Source organism: Amblyomma americanum, chromosome 2, assembly GCF_052857255.1.
Source record: "Amblyomma americanum isolate KBUSLIRL-KWMA chromosome 2, ASM5285725v1, whole genome shotgun sequence".
Lineage (NCBI taxonomy): Eukaryota > Metazoa > Arthropoda > Arachnida > Ixodida > Ixodidae > Amblyomma > Amblyomma americanum.
The window spans coordinates 147,700,689-147,718,531 of NC_135498.1; the positions used below are offsets into that span (position 1 = coordinate 147,700,689).

Genomic DNA, 17,843 nt, shown 5'->3' on the forward strand with positions numbered 1-17,843 from the left:
AGATTCTGCGTGAACCTAACTTGCGGAAGCTGATAACGTGGCCAGTGATTAGCCAAGAAAAGGTGTGGTTGGGATACAAAAATTGGAATACTAACGCCTGGGGCCGGGTCAAAAGACTTGAGGAAAGTACGCACTGTTAGAAGCTGGAAGCGGGAATAGAGGTTGGGGATACGGGCTTCCAGATAAAGGACAGCGTTGGAAGCTGATTTTGGGAGCCCGAGGCATAGCCGTAGGGCACGCCTTTCCAGTAAGGCTAATGGCTGCAGCTTGTAGTTCGCGCTACCAGAGAACAAGGGGCAACCAAATTCCAGAATCGGTCTCATATAAGCCTTATAGAGCAACAGTAGCGTGTCACGACGCATGCCAAACTTTTTATTGCCAACTCGGGTCAAACGGCCCAGTGCGCATTCCCCTTTAATGACATTATTCTTAATATGGTGTCGCCAGTCCAAATTTTGGTCATAAGTAACACCTAGGTATTTAACCGACTCCACCTGCGGAATTGGAGTGGAACGGTAGGCTAGCGAGATGTACATAGGAGCGTCGGGTGGAAATACCAGCACGCCACATTTGCTGACATTAAGTGATAAATTGATTTGGTCCAACCAGACTTCAAGAGCATTCAGATATGCCTGCAAATACCCGTAGAGCACATGAATATCCTTTGCTGATGCGAAAAAAGCTATATCATCTGCGTATACATAAACTGTAACGTTAGGATGAATGGGGATGTCCCGAACTAATATGTTGAAAAGCAGCGGAGAAAGAACAGAGCCTTGCGGCACACCTCTTGATTGACCATAGGTATTAGAACAAAAAGATCCGTCTGTACAGAAGAAAAATCTATCTTTTAGAAATTCACAAATCCAGGCGTAGAGGTAATGCGGTGGTTGTAGTTGAGCAAGATTGTTAATGAGGACTGTGTGCTCCACGCTGTCATAGGCCTTCGCAACGTCAAGCGTCACCAAGGCCGAAACTTCTCTCTGGCGCATTGAAAGTCGTATTCGGATCTCGAGATCCACATGCGCGGACCATATGGAACAACCGCGACGAAAGCCAATCTGTGCGGGGCTGAGGCCGTTAATATGATGAACATGCTTTGTGAGGCGACTGTGTACTACTCTTTCTATTAGCTTTACTAAATTTGAGGTTAAAGCAATTGGCCGAATATTGTCTAATGGAAATCCATTGTCTGCATTTTTTAAAAGTAAAATTATTTTCGCAATTTTCCAACTGTGAGGAATTCAAGAGCTTTCCAATGACGCATTTACAATATCTAGAAGGTGAGTTGGAAAGTCGTGCGCTAAAATCTTTAACATGCCCACAGTAATCCCGTCAGATCCCGGAGCAGCAGAGTGCATCGAGGAAACAATTTGCAGGAGCTCCGACACGTCGACCTCAGGATAGTCCGAGCTGGGGGTGAGAGTGTGCAAAGGTTCTGCTTTCTGTACCTGGAAACGTAAGGCCAGCCCCTGCGCGATGCCTTCAAGGTTTTGCTTAGCCTACTGCGGAGATATTACCATTGACCTTATGCGATTAGAGGTCGGAGAGCTGTTATTCTGCGCCATGAATCTATAGAGAGCCTTATTATTCTGGGGTTTTGAGAGATACGTGTTTAAATTTTGATTATAATCCCCCTTTGCCTTTTTAACAGTTCTTTTGAAACAAGCAGAGAAGAACTTATAATTTATCCAATCAGCTGGGCTCTGATTATAGGAAAGGCTTTTCCAGGCTGCTTTTCTACGACGATAAGCTTTTTCACACTCCTCCGTCCACCAAGGAGACGGCTGCCTGGCAGGAGCAGTAGTGCACACCGAGAATACAGAGCTCTCAGCAGCATCTTGCAGAAAGGTAATTGTCCGCTGAGCTCTTTGTGCTCGACCTGAGCTAACTATGGAGGGGAGTGAGGCAGATATTAATTTTTTGTACATAATGTGGTTTACAAATTTCATGGTTGCACCACCTTTTCTGATAGGCGAGGATATAAAAGAAAAGGTTATTGGAAAGTGGTCACTAGATGTACCTGTGTCTTCAGTTGACCATGCAGATAAGCCAACCCCACGAGATGCTAATGTTAAATCTGTGATTGAACGGGATCCTCCTCGCATAAAGGTTACTGCTCCGGAATTACAGCAGCGCACTGCATTCCTTGACATCCAGGACCACAGATGCTGGCCGCAGGAGTCAGAGCGACTATCCCAGACACTGTGGTGCGAATTAAAATCTCCTGCGATGACTGTGCTGTTTGCGCCACTCAGTAAGGTATCCAAACAGTGTCCTGTGAACACCGATTGGGAAGTAGACGTTAGCAATAGTGATTTTGGCGCACTGTGGAAGGTAGATTTCAACCGCCAACAACTCACAGTCAGGGCGCATAACTGTCTGCGAGATTGATGCCCGGTGACATATTTTCGTAGAGATCATAGTTATTAACCCTCCACCCCTGCCATTAACGCGATCTACCCTGAAAACACGAAATTTTTTAAATGTGAATGATTTAAGTGGAGAGAGCCACGTTTCTTGTAAAATGACAATGTCTGGATTATGTTTATGAAGAAGTAATTCAAGATCCGGTAAAGAAGAAAGTACGGAGCGCAATTCCACTGCATAACTTTTAGACCCGCCGTGATTATCGACTGGTTAAAGAGGCATCAATAGCCTCCTTCAGCACATCAGCCTGGGGAATTAATTTGGGGGGTCCTTTCTTGGCTTTGACTTGCGGAACAGCTGACTTCGAGGGTGAGGAAGAACCTCGACGATTCTGGGAAGTGGTGAGCATTTCAACGTCCATGCTACAAGTATCTACGTGAGCGACACTGTCAGGAGCGCTGTTGGCAGGCGGTACTTGGGGCACGGTAGGAGGCGACATGGAATGACTCTTACTACCAGCACTTGGGAGTGATGCCGGCGTAGCCGCCGAAACATTTGATTCAGTAGGCAGAGATTGGCCAGCAACAAGTTTAGATAGAGCCTCGGTGAAACTGCCCAGCATTCGCTCGACCACCACAGAAAGAGCCTGTTCTACTGAGGACACTACTGAAGTAGTCAAACTTGACGGTATATCAGCAACAGAGCTTCGCGCACGGCTGGCATATGTAGTATTCCTCCGATCCAGAAGTGCATAAGCATCTGCTCTCGAACATCGTTTCGCTTGAATGATATCGAGCAGGCTTTGCTCGTCGGCTCGTTTCGAGCAGTTGACATCATCAGCTGAGTGGTTGCCCTTGCATAGGCAACACTGGGGCTGATCAGAGGCGCAGCTGTCATCTGAATGCCCTTCTCCACAAACACGGCAGCGGGTCGCCGACTTACACGCTTTACCACTGTGACCGAAACGCCAACAGTTGTTGCACTGAAGAGGACGGGGCTGCAGAGGGTCCACACGATACACTATCGGCCAAACCTTGAGTTCAGAAGGACAGGAGGAACCAGAAAACGTAGTGATAACTGACTCTGTCGCAACACGCACACCATTGAATTCTCTACTGCACCGGTAGACAGAAAGAACCCCCACACCTGCATCCTGAAACTCCTCCAGTATATCCTGCGGGGAAGATGCTGGGTCCACGCCACGAACAATACCTTTGGAACATGCGAGCTGTTCCGGGATGAAGGCTTTAACCGCTAATGACTGAAAAATTTTGCACTGGAGCAGGTCTGTGACACAATCAATGTCAGCGGACCTGCAAACAATTCCTCTCCGGCCGAACGGTCGCACCTCAGAGATCTGGAGGTAGTGGGTAGTGAGAGATCTTGGCTCCTGCTGAAGGACCTTGGAGCTTTTCATCTTGATCGTTCCCTCACCGATCGGCACGAGAGCCACAGGGATGATGTCAATTCCATTTTTACGGAAATTTTCTAGCGGCAAGCTTTGGGTGGGCAAGCTGGCAAACCAGGTTGCCGACCCTCCACCCGGGGAGGTCAGCGAAATACCTGAGCCAAACGCACCCTCAAATGCACATTAACCTGGCCTACAGACCTAACCTGAGACCTGGCCAAATCCCCCACGCAGAACGGCCTCACCAGAGATGACCACGTAGGCGCCACCAGGACACCACAGTTGAGCTCGAAGCCAAGCACCAGCTAGAACACGTCAGCACGTCCGTCTTCTTCTTCTTCTTCGAATATTCTCCACAGAAGCGTCGTCTTTCTCGATTCTTCACGAGCCAAGTCATGCCACTCGGCCGCGTGGTGGCGCTTGCAGAACGTGAGCAGTGTGGCAACATACATAACCTGCTCATCTTAGCATATATAGAAAAGAACGACCAATGTTATCCCACTGGACATGGAGATTATTGCAAAGTTGCTGCACGCGTTCCAGCTTTTATTTATTTATTTATGTATTTCCTTTACCCTCAGGGCCACAGGCATTATATAGGGGAGTGGTTACATAAAAATAAAAGGAAAGAACATACAAAGCAGCAAAGAAATTAATAATGCAGAAATGATGGCTCCGAGTCATATAGTATTATCTTAGGGGTTCTTGATGTGCTTATTAATAGAATATAATATAGTACACACACTGCAGCAATACAGTGAAAAAAACAAAAAAATGTGTAGTACAACAAGTATAAGCAGATGCCAACTTATACAATGTTCTCTAATGTGGTCTTGAAATGTTGGTTGCCAGCAGTGGTAGCGGTTGATGCGGGAAGGTGATTTCACTCAACAGCTGTGGGTGGGAGGAATGACTGAAACATGGCATTGGTTTTGCATAGTGGAATTCCGACTGTGTTATTGTGATATGGAACGCTTGCGTTATTCCTTGCTATCCCTTTTAAACCGTTTTCAACCAAATATTTTCATTAAGTTCGTCATCTTCTTCATTATTGCTTGCGTTTTCACTGCTGCTGTAGAGAACGCCGCTTCATTCGTCGGGCAGTGGGCTCATCATGCCGCTTCCTTGATAATAGCTTTTTCCGTTGCCCACCATCTACAGTGTACATGGTGAAAATAAAGCTTTGATCTGAATCATTCCAGAGTCGTGCAGTTCGATATCATCTTTGGATGTGACCGTCATACCAGCATCACTGGACTAAAACACGCGATGAGCTGGAGGCGCTGTCCCGCCGGCACGAAGTTCAAAGCTTATTATGTTATTTTCATTACATTACTTGAACATTCTATACGACAACCTTCAGCGTTCACCAGCCAATTTCCAAGCGACGTCATCATCTCGACGGGAGCATACCTCCCTCTTTATAATCACCCCAGGCTGAAGGCTAAGCCATCCTGGCGAGTCAGGGCAGAAACAACGCACACGGGCCGTAGTAGGGCTTCAGACGGTACATACGTACAGTCTCCCGGTTACGTGTTAGTATCCGTGACGGGTGTCACTGGGTGTGCAATGTAGTTTACCAAAGAAATCAGCTCTACGACGTGGTAGGGTCCGTTGTATGTGGGTAGAAGTTTTGAAGAGAGGCCGGGTGTGGTAGAAGGCATGCGAAGCCAGGCGAGACAGATTTCAGGAGTGTTAATAGTGTCGAAGCGGAATTTTTGACGTCCCTGCTCACTGGACGTTAACTACCGAGCGAGCTGATGCCACTTTTCGGCGTTCTTAGAAGCTTCGGGATGGTTGTCCACTCAGACTGTTCAGGTCGGTAAGGAAGTACAATAGCAATGAGGTAGGAAGGTTCTCGCCCGTGCAGAAGAAAAACGGTGAGAATCCAGTGGTGGTCTGCGTGGCGGTGTTGAAGGCGTAGGGGACGAAGGGTAGGATAATGTCACAGTTGGAATGGTCAGAGGACACGTACATAGATAGCATGTCGCGCAAGGTGTGGTTAAAGCGTCCCGTCAAGCCGCTAGTATGCGGATGGTAGGCCGTAGCGGCATGGCGAGTGATCTTATATTATAGAAGAGATTCCACTACCGCGGACAGAACGACGCACCCCCGTCCACTCAGCAGTTCCCGCTGTGCTCCATGGCGAAGACTGAAGTGATGCAAGGTGAAAGATGCAACGTGTGGCGCCGTAGCGGCAAGAAGGGCCGTGGTTTCGGCGTAACATGTCAGGTCATTGACGGCTGCAATAGCCCAGCGGTTGCCAGAGCAGTGCATGGAAACGGTCCGTAGAGGGGTCAATCTCAACGCTGCCAGAAGGCCAGGAGGGGCAAGGAGGAGTGTGCATCAGGCTGACTGAATGGTAAGGACCGGGCTTGTGACGTTGAGAGTCAGGGCAGGAGCGCGCGTAGTTGCGGACGTAGGTGAACATGCCGCGCCAATAATAGCGTATGCGGAGTCGTGTTTATGTTTTAAAGGCACCTGCATGTGTAGACTGCGGCTAATTGCGGGTGTACATCACCTCGCGCCTTAAATTCGTTTTTCTCCTCTTAAACGGTGCTCTAAAAATAGATTCTGATCTCTACTTAGTTCCTTCACCAAAATGCAACACGAGAACGAAATACTTACAGCACTTAAAAGAGTATAAATTTATTACTGACACCTTTCGTTATTCATTTTTTCCGCAAGCGATCAGGGAATGGAATATGTTAACTGTAAATGTTAACTCTGACCAGTTTTCTTTGTAACTTGACATAATTGTTTATTTGAACTTTTTAGCCAGGCATTGCACGTGCTTTTTTTTCTGAAGCAATCTTTTTCTACAGTGCGCTTTATATTGTGTTGTTTAATATTGCGTCATGTATTTTGAAATTATCTCCCATTATTATCCCTTTTACAGCGTTATTTCAGTTGTGTGAACCCTCTTTACGATATTTTTGCTTTGTGACGCACCTAAAAAAGAAAACCAACCTTTCCCCATTCCTGCAACAGCCTCGAAAGAGACTAGCAGTAGGTTGCAAATAAATAATAATAATAATAATAATTACGAAAAAAGGAAAGGTTGGGTACTTCACTCACGAAGTGCTATCAACCAGAGTTTGTTTTTACTGCCACTTGCTGTACTTTACTTCTGACGCTGTTCGCAAACATTTATATGGACTTCATTCTATTTTTGTGTGGTCTGTTCTGAAGGATTTTTGTGCCAAGAGGCTGTAATAGAGCGACAAAGGGCTATTTTAATGGCAATTATTTTTTTTATTACGCCACCTAAAATGAGAGCCTGGAAAGTCTTTTCTTTGCCTTTCGAATTTCTGCGAAAAGCACGAGACAATGCCTGCACAAACATTTGGAAATAAAACCACAAGATAAATCATCTATACAGTTAAGTTGCTACAGGCGTGGCATCCACACAATGCCTAGAGTGATACTAGATAAGTATAACTTCCTCTCTTACCGTTCCCGACAAGTCAGGACAAGATATCTGCAGAGTATAGTACATGATACGCTATGCTTTGAGAGGCTATAACTGACCGCCAAGGCGTTGTTTGTGTTTTTCCAGCGATCTCAGTGTCTATTTATATGCACATGCAGAGAGGAGGAAGCACTTGATAATGATGATGATGATGATGTCCTCAGGTGCTCAGGAGGGCCAGAGCATACAAGCTAGAGTGCTTTCGTCTTTTTCTTTTTCACGACCGAGTGGATAGTTCTGCGCCATGCGCGAGCAGCTTAGTACCAGAGCGAGAGCTGTACACCTTGAGGTACAAGTTCCGATTTCGATGTGGATGAGACAACGACTTTGAATGCCTCGCAAGGTCAAACCGAATTCAACTGCGTGGTAGTATATGACAAGCTTTGATAGTATGACCACGTGATCATATGGCTATGAGCATAGTGTATGTGACCTTCACCCTTGACATTGAGATTTGGTTTATGGCATTGGACACCACACAGACAATGACCTTCAGTGCCCCACAAGGTCAAACCGAACATAACTGCGTGGTGTTCGGCCCAAAGTGTGGTAGTATAACCACGTGATCATATGACCGACCATTGGGTACCTGACCTTGACCGTTGGCCTTGACCCTTGACCTTGACATTTGATTTGAGACAGTGACGACCATGGTTGACAGACCGTTCGCTCGTAGAACTAGGTTCAAGCCACGTTGAACACCAGACTATTTCGCAACACGATTGCGTCCAAGGCCCCGTTCTCCAGAAAATCCGGTGTCGGCGTTGCGGGTGTTGAGAGCAAAAAGCACGGGCATTTAGGTGGTCTCCAGAGAGCAGCGTAGGCGGCAGGTGGTCACTTAGGTCGCGATACCTTGCGGCGTCACCTCAAACTGTCTAACTGATAGTGAGAAAACTGCCCACCGTGGCAGGTGAAAGTTTAAAATTAATTATTGGTCGCTCGGGAAGAGCAACTTGTACCGCTAGGAGCACCCACCGCTAGGAGCACGTGCCATCCATCGCACGGCAGTGGTGCATCACTTAACTGCTGCACCCCTGCAAAAAGAGGGGTATGAGGACTCCCAGCGATGTATGAGTGTAGAGTATGACCTTCCGCATGTACGGGAATTAAACCACTGTGCTCTCGCGTCACACCATTAAGTACGGAGCTTAAGTGTCCCCTCCAATTATTCGCTCCGGTGGCGTGATCTGGTTACATCACCAGCACCTATGTCGCTCCAACCACAAACGACTCTTTGACAGCCGCGTCGGAATACTAAAAGCAAGCTCACAGTAGATGCGTAAAGCGATGTCGCGCTGCTCGAAATCCACCGAATATTGCAATTTGGTCATGATGTGTAATGATTAAAATACGCTTTGTTTATGTGTGAGAAATTTAAGCGTAGTACAAAAAACACATCCCTCAGACTTACACTGGAGCTAAACATCAATGTACACAATAAGATATGGTTTGCACTGAAGAATGGCACCTCAAGCGCGCAGGTATGTTGCACTGTGGTGGAAGTAATTCTTATGCTGATTGTTATTTTGGTATGCGATATGAAACGGGCTTTGCACGAAGTTTACGGAATTTTCCTGACAAATACAAGCGAAAATGTGTCATTCGAATGTTTACAAAGTAATTATTTATTTGCGCTTTATTTTTTCGTCTTCGGTGCAGCACAGCTACCAGAAACGTCTATTTAGTTTTACCAATACCTGAATAATCGTCTCTTCTCATCTAAGCCATTTTTTCTAATCTCATTCATGCGGCCTACAGGAGATCATAGCCTGAATTTCATGGCCAGTACCCCGTGCCCTAGAAAATTGGTGCCAGTGAACAGCAAGGTGAGTGTTGAAGCTGTCGAATGTTTAATACATTATGCCATGCATGTTGTATCACTGATAATTATCCTATGGAAAACAGGACTGTCGCATATATTTTGCGACATGAATGTGTCCTAACATTTAAAAATATTCAGGCTCTGCCCTGATTGTCTTCAATGCGCATTTGGCAGTCAAGAGAGCGAATTGTGCGAAGGAACAAAATCGACGCCTACAAAGAAGGCATGCCAGAAAATTGACTGATTTAATGAAATTATTTTCTTCTTTTTGCGCTTCAGCAGTGTCAATAATTGATCAGACCCCCGAGTAGTACTGTATAATTTTAGATCTGTTAGTTAATTTAAGCTAGTCTCACAAAGTTAGTGTAGCGGCATGAAGAAAAGGTATGGACTAATGAGAAGAAGGAGCAACCACCTGACAAAGTTTTAAAAGACTGGATATACTAGAGACTACCGCCTAGTTGCAACATCCGATGAAAGCAGTGATGTCCGTTAACTTTCTACGCAAACTCGAGTATTCTTTCTCTTCCTCTTCATCTCTTCCTCTTTTCTTCGTTATCTTCTTCTGTTCTGTCTCATGGCTAGGCTTCTGTGTTATTCTTCATTTCTTCCTTCTCTGCTTCTCTCTCATGGCCTCGCTTCGCTTTTGTTTTAGTTTTTATTCTTAGATGTCTTTTCTCGATACAACTTTTGCAAGCGTGGCGATCAGAGGAAAAAATTTAATGATCCTCTTTAATGATCAGACGGCATGGATAAATAACACTGGCCCACGAAGTCCATCAACTGGGTCCGCGGGTCAGCCCCGTGCGGGAACACCTCCCTCCCCCTGGCACTGTGCCTCCATGTCATTAGGGATTGCCGCGAGTCAAACCACAACACATACCCTCCCCACTGAGCTCACCCCCTCGTTACGATTATCAGGTGTTATTTCCATGATTACGTTGTCCCCCTAACGGACGCGTATATTTTCGGAAACGCTACAAAAATGGTCATTTAATAGCCTTGCTGCCATCTGTAGCCAAACCAAAGCATGCTTTGGACTGGCTCTATTGGTCGTAAACCGGGCACAGAGTGCCAGAACGCACACAAGCTGGGCTCGTCAGATGCCAGAAACTAAAGTCGGCTTATGCCGGGCCTGCTTGGACAAATCCCCTAGAGTATAAATAACCTTTTACAGATTTTCGTTACCACCGGACTTCAGCTATTCTGATCTGTTGGCTGCTGAAAGAAACATTCTATAGAAGCATAGAGATTGGGGTGAACATTTATCGGACGCATCCAATCGTCGGGTCCTCTACCGTTACGGACTACAGTATTAGATAGCCCTGGCACACAGTGTCCTCAAATCGGTTCAGTGGTTTACCTCCGGAACTGCTCCGCCCCTTTGCAGTGTTTCCCCTGTGATAGCCACTGATCACTGCCCGGCACACACCCTCCCCATCTGCTGAACATATCGTACAACTTGATCTCAGCCGCGAGCGTGTTCGCTGCCAAGCCGCACAGGCGGATCGCGAGTCCAATTCCCTGACGGCTTCTTTTTGTACTCGCCGCCATCACCGCTGTGGGGCGCAAAGCATTGTGTTTTTCTGACGCCATAGTATTCGCCCAAAATATCAGTCAATGCCGCTGTCTCGGCGCCGCACGGACCCGTGTCGATCACCGCCGCCGGCACTAGGCGCCCGCCGACAATTCCTAAGAAGGACGCAACCGTCAGCGAACAGCACAGAAAAAACCTCAGCCAAGCTTCACGCAGAGGACTCGCGTTTTCGCCTCAGCCAAGGAAACGGTGGAGCAACGCGCAGCGCTACAGTCACGCTAATCCATTTTCTTCACTACCGCCTTTAATTTCGCCGCACCGTGACGCGCAGGTGTCCGCTTCAGAATTACTTTCAAATTTGAGATTGGCAAAAAATATATGCGCACTAAAATCAAAATAAGGAGCAAAAGCTAATCCTAAAGAAATTTTAAAAAAATACCCATATAACGAACTCAAATTCAACTGTATTTCCGAATCCTTACGACCCGCATTGCGCCTTCTGCGGTTAAGTGGCTAACTTATACCACCTAGTATGGGAATGCAAAAATAATCCAAGTATTCTAAGAATCAGTGTCCCAGCAACTGAGGACTGCGAGGCGGAGCTGTCCAGCTCACATTCGCAAGACCAGTTTTCGGTTGTGAACAGGGCAAGAGCAGCGGCAACAGCCAATGGGCTCCTGGAATCAGGGCCCGCCAAACTGACTGCGTTTTCCTCTATGCATGAAGCGTCTCTCTCTCTCTGCTCGCACAGCTGTCCGTGCGGTGAGCATGCACGCGGCTGTTATGTTCCGCATTTCGCTGGCCGGTAGCAACAAATAGGAAGACTAATTCTGACGACTGCCTCTAAGTCTCTTTTGACAAAACTTCATGCTGCGTGCAGACAACGTGGCATTGCAGTAGTACTTGTTCGCCGCCCTGTTCATCTGGTCAGGGACATGCTTTGCATGCTATGTCGAGCAACACTTATCTTCTTCACTTCTCCTTTCTATTATTTTTCTTTCTCTTTACTCAGCTTGCAGATTTCCACAACTACAATAAGCTACAGGAGAGCAAGCTGCCGGGCTAGTTGGTGATGCATGTTGTAAACTTGGAAGCGCAAAAAACCGGACGACGGACAGAGTAAGGGAACACAGCGCTCGTGAACCTGTTTTTTGTGTTCCCTTACTCTGTCCGTCGTCCGGTTTTTTGCGCTTCCAAGTTTACAAATAAGCTACAGTAACGCGACTACGCTGGGCGCCGTCCCAGAAACGGTCATCACCGTAAAAAAAATTATCAGGCGACGATGAACATTGCTGCTTATTTCATCGCTAACTATACGCTGCGGTAAGTTTTGGGGTGGAGAGAATTTCTTTTCAAGGGGAATTCTGCTGAGATCTTCAACTTGTTGTTTATGCCTGACAGTGTCGACAATAAAATCAACCAGCAGAACGATCCTACTTTGAATGCGATTAGACATAGGTCACACAGTAGCTTGGTTCTCTGCGAGTCACTATTCGACCTACTTCCAATAAGCACAGGTGCTCTAGTTCTGACTATGGCAACGCATAGAATACCACAGCAAAGCACTTGCGCGGAGGCCGAATGCCGAAACGCCCGCTATCTTCAGTCGTAAAGTTGGCGGAGTCAGTTTTTTTTTTTTCAAAGTTTGGTACGTACACAGCATTTAACCAATACATCAGGATAATGCAGAGGAGAAAATTATAATTTTCGAGCGAACATGTAGATATTATTCCACAAATAACAGTACTGAACTCTGAGTCTTAGTTCTCTTCCTGCGAGAACATTATAATCAGTCATGATGCACGATGTATTTTTTTAATTTATGGGTTGCTACTAAATCCAGACTTAGAAACTAGCGCAAAAATATACATAACAGAAGTGACAAGACGCACGCTAGACTTGCAACTGAACTTCACTATAGGATGAAAGTACATAATGTTAATTTTTTCTTGTTCTTGCACCGTTGGTGCCATCTATCAGCTGGAGCCTCGTCATAGAATGATAATCAAGACAAAATAAAAAGAGACCGTGACTGACGCTAATAATATGTCACAGTAACATGAATAAACCTGGCGAAAGCCGACACTAGAAATGAGGCGGCTAATAACTTGAACCATGGCTAGAAGATATAAATTCGGCCAAAAAAAAAAGAAAAACAAAAGAAAACCGCGAGGGAATCAAAAGCCCCTGAGTTAATGATGAGACATCGGAATTAAATCAAACATTAAAATGACATCCATGAAAGCCAAAAACAAGCGAAAGTTGTACGGAATTAATATAAAGCGAATCTTGCATCATAAATATATTACATGTTGCTTTCAATCCTTAACTAAAACACTACCGAACTTCTTTCAAAGCAGCTCAATGCAAGCGAGGCCTGCCTGGAATTCTGCCCAAACCATACAGTTAAGGAGGTTAACGATGAAAGCCTGTGTGCAGTAAGTCTCGGATTTTGCTTCCTTTCCTCTCTTTATTGGCTTATATACTCTGATAATGATTATTTCGCCTTAACACCGTCACAAGCTGATTTACTTAGTATACATACACCCGCCGCGGTGGCTCAGTGGTTAGGGCGCTCGACTACTGATCCAGAGTTCCCGGGCTCGAACCCGACCGCGGCGGCTTTTTATGGAGGAAAAACGCTAAGGCGCCCGTGTGCTGTGCGATGTCAGTGCACGTTAAAGATCCCCAGGTGGTCGAAATTATCCCGGAGCCCTCCACTACGGCACCTCTTTCTTCCTTTCTTCTTTCACTCCCCCCTTATGGCGCGGTTCAGGTGTCCAATGATATATGAGACAGATACTGCGCCATTTCCTTTCCTCAAAAAACCAATTATTATTATTATTATTTGTATACATACCGCGGTGAAGACATACAAGAGGCGCGATGAAGGAGGTCGCAGTTGTGCGCTTTGCGACACAACACTTCGGGAACACTTACGGATACCGTTTGGGGCGGTACCTCTGTACTCCGACCATAGCATTTGGTTATCAGAAGTGTGAGCAGACACCAATCTGCGAACCCTGCTACTGAAGGGGCAGAGTTGTTTTTTACTGCTTCTTCATCCTTAAAGTGGCGGGATTTTTGAACGCAAAGGCTCTTTCCCCAGGTCACCCACCAAAGAAGGTAGAGCACTCGGCCTGGTGTTAGCTTGTACTCCTTCGAGCAAATTGGTGGGTTACGGACAGCTGTTGGAAGCGAACACACCACGTCCCGAAGCCGAGGCGAGGGCTCTACTTCGAGGTCGCGGCTGCGGTGCTAGTATACGGCAGTATACAAGTATTTTTACTGAGATTCGAAGACACTGCCCACGCTGTCGCGATTGAATGAAATGGTGGCAAAAAAAAATTATTAAACGCATAATCCGTTCATAATATCTAGGTTTATGCGTAATTGTGGTCATTAAAATGCATGTGCAGGGACATTTCCCTGCTGTTGGAGATACAAATGGATGATCGGTATGGAATTGTAATAGGAGGGGATAAATGCGTTCTCCTCGCCTAGCTGCGGCTGACGTAGATCAATACTGCCGGCCCCACACCGTTGTCGCGGACGCTACCGAGCGCACGCCGATCACGGCGGGCCTTACTCTGGGGGAAACAAAGTACGGCACTCTGGCGGACACAAACAGAGCATTTATTGCTACAACGACAATAACGCGAGCTAGCAAAAAAATACGCTAAGGAATCGAGGTCGTCCGACTCACCAGCAAGGTTACGAGCGCACGTTCGCCCACGCTAGGGCAAGTGAGAAGCTCCCGAGGCCAGACGGCACGAGCTGGCGGGAGAATGTTCCCACCACGAGGCCTCGCCCCACTGTCGGAGAGCGAAGGGCCGCGTCGAAACATCCCTACGCGACGAGTTCCCCAGCCTAATAGAAAGTAGTCTACCGCGCGCGCGCAGCAGTCGCGCCGTTCGTGGCGTTGATGTCGCTGCGACACTGGCGCACTCAATTTGTGGTTACGTAACTCTAGGCATCACGGGAAAGCAAACCAAAGGGGACGGACTAGGGCGCGTCTCACGGCGCGAAGAATGGTATCTATTTAGAGAGATAACTAACCCCTGCAAACAGACAGTACTGCAAAATTGCGAAAGTAATAAAGGCAGTGTGCGGAATCCGCGACTAATGTTCGGGGATATCGAACATTATATTATGTACTGCCCAGAGTACAACGCGGAAAGGCATGTGATGTTCCCTTCCTTCAAGAAGAGAGGAACCCGTCACAGCACAGTGCAGGCAATTGTCTACCCGAGTGGAAACCAGACATGCAGAAGAAAGGCTGCACGCCTTCTTTTAACGTTTCTGCAGAACACGGATCTCGTTTTTAAATGGTGACAGCAGGAACGGGCTATGGCCTACTGTGATTGAATGTGTGCGTAGATGGTGTCTTCCGGAGTGGACTACTTTATAATGTGAGTGAATGTGTGTATGGAGTGTGGCACTACAGTGGCCTATGTTCTACTGTGACTGAATATGTGCATAGATGGTGACTTCTGGAGTGGACTGTGATGTGAACTGTGTGGATTGATTGTGTGCATAGATGGTGACTGCGGGAGAGAATGTGTGCTATTATAAGAGTCTGTGCGCTTAGTGGGGTAGATGCGGCATTGTTAATATCGAAGGGACGCTGCGGTGGAGCAATTGCCGGCAGAGAAAGCAAAGCTAACCCCTCCTGTAGCATTCAACACCTCAACTCAACTCCGCGACTAAACACACCTCCAGGAAGACTGCCAAAATTGAACTCAGAGAGAGACAGTGGACTTCATCAAAGAGACGGAAACTAGTTTTAGGTGTTACGAGGTGCAGACAAGGAGATATGACCATTATCTTCACTGACCTTACTATTCTGCACCAACAGACGAGGCTTACCAATACAGAGACTACAGCAAATTTTCATGGGTGGGTTACTCTTAACAAAACTTAAAGCGGATCCAGCGATTTAGAGGCAAGTAGTAGGTGCTGGTGCGTCCTTTTTTTTCGTCAATGCCCTGATCCTCTGTTTCAATGCTATGACCCTCTGTTTGAAGTAGGAAGCTTTTAGGTTTATGGTTTACAGGGGGTTTACGTCCCAAAGAAACTCAGGCTATGAGGTACGCCGTAGTGAATGGCTCCGGACAGTTCCACCCCCTGGGGTTCTTTAACGCGCACTGACATCGCAGAGTACACGAGCCTCTACAATTTCGGCTCCATCGAAGTTCAACTGCCGCGACCGGGGTTGAACCCGCGTCTTGCGGGTCAGCAGCCGAGCGTCGTAACCATTGCGCCACCGCGGCGGCTTACTAGTAACCTTTTAATTACTCTCTATTTAGTCAGCGAGTTAAGCAGCCCGGATGCTGAGCCAGTGTCTGCAAGCAGCACTTTATAAGAGCAATCTAAAGGTAAAATTTTGGGTAATTTGGAAAAGACACTGGCAGTAAAATTTAAAAAAAAAACTTTTTGTCTGGGAAGAAAAGCTTTTTATACCAAACGAATTACAGATGTTATGGCTTATAATATGTTTCACTATTAATAATTGTAAAATATTGCTCAAAAGATTCTAGGCCCCAGGGTACCTTTCGAGCACTCCGAATGATAATTTGTGACAACCCCGGAGGTAAAATCTTTTAAGAGTTAGTAAGTATCATCATTACATCTGAGGACCTTATAACAAAGCAACATAGGCATCGCAAGTGCCAGATTATGCCGCAGCTTTTGTGTCCGGGGGCCTTTTCATCAACGTTGCACATCAAGAAAGCTTGTTTCATTGTAAAATGGAGCCGCGATAATTTGAACTCGAAGGGGAAAAAATGTGTTTCATTATATAGACCTGGAACTAAAAGGGTTGTGATTCGAAGGAAGCGCGGATGTTCTGCCATACGCTGCTAACCGCGCGATGCTCTGCGAATTTCGCAGCACCTAGCTCTGGGTACATCACGCGAATGCGGCCATTGAGCGCTGAGGGTAAAAGACGGCTGTGGTGTGGCCTCGCACGCGTACCGGCGCCATGTCGATGCTTAAATGCATTGACGACTACCTGTTTTAGTTAAATGATTTAGCTGCGCATCAGACAAATTCTTTTCAGCAACTTACTGCTGCTCGATTTCTTCTTCATTATGCAAGTACGATGTAACTACCCCTGGGCGGCTTTCCTCTACTTGGGTTTTGCGGAGTGGACACTGCGTCAATGGCACTTGCCTCGAGCCAGGTGAGCAAAAGTACTGCAGCACTATCGCTTTCCAAATAATAAATACGATTAACCAATACCTTGTCGGCATAATATTCACGCGAGCTGTCACCGTAGGTTTGAGACGCATACTCCTATTCGGCTTCAGAATAACAGCCTGAGGGGCGAATTGGTGCACGATGAAATGAACGGCTGCGCAAATCAGGACACAGACAAGAAAGAGACACCACATGCGCACACTACCAACTGTTTATTCTATATAAAGGTGGCATATTTAAACAGTCCCGCTCAAGCATGATACTCAACCCATTATCACTTCGAACCCAACACGTGGTATGAAAAGCCGCTACATCAGGTTAACAGACTATATACTGCAGATTAGACTAACAGATAACTCTGATCAATGGAATTAAAAAAAAACGAAACAAAGAGGCCATCTCTTAGCAAAAGCAGTGTCAAACAATCGTAGCAACAGCAGAGTCATACAGGAGAAGCAAAAGCAGTCAGAAACCAAAAAACAAAATATAAAAAGTAAAAAGCCAATAAAAATCGTAGCAAAAGCAGAGTCAAACATATGAAGCAAAAGCAGTCAGAAAAAAGAAAGATAAAACCAATAAAACAATTAACAACAAACCTAAACAAACAGCAGACGGACGCTAGAAATACTAGGCTGAAAAGTAGCACAGAACATGACGTCCCAAAAAACTGTCTAGGAAGGAAACTTAATTTCTACGGAGGGAAACCGAGGCGTCGCTGACACATGTGCTTCCTTTCTTTTTTATCATAAAGGCCTCAAGTATTTCACGCGCCACCTGATCGCGACTCCTGCCCAGAATCCTTATTCCGTTAAGCACCGGTTCACACTTGCAGTCTCTACAATGGGGAGGAAAATTTGACCCGCCTCCGCTTTCTAACGTTTTCTCATGCTCCCGTGCCCTGTCGTTAATGCAGCGACCCTTCTGGCCTATATAGACCCTTCCACACGTCAGTGGGATTTCATAAACCACTCCGACAGCACAGGATACGAATCGCTTGCCGTGCCTCTTTTCACACAGGGCTTTCTTCTCCTGG

At 46.4% G+C, this 17,843-nt stretch overlaps 1 protein-coding gene across 1 annotated transcript in view; it reads left to right on the forward strand.

Moving 5' to 3' along the window:
* LOC144120135 (uncharacterized) overlaps window positions 1–17,843 on the forward strand; it is an 89,415-nt gene that overhangs the window by 31,664 nt on the left and 39,908 nt on the right. The window contains exons 2-4 of the mRNA XM_077652575.1: window positions 9,009–9,076; window positions 12,970–13,047; window positions 16,709–16,793. Coding sequence (XP_077508701.1) covers window positions 9,009–9,076; window positions 12,970–13,047; window positions 16,709–16,793 — 231 coding nt within the window. The remainder of the gene's footprint in view (window positions 1–9,008; window positions 9,077–12,969; window positions 13,048–16,708; window positions 16,794–17,843) is intronic.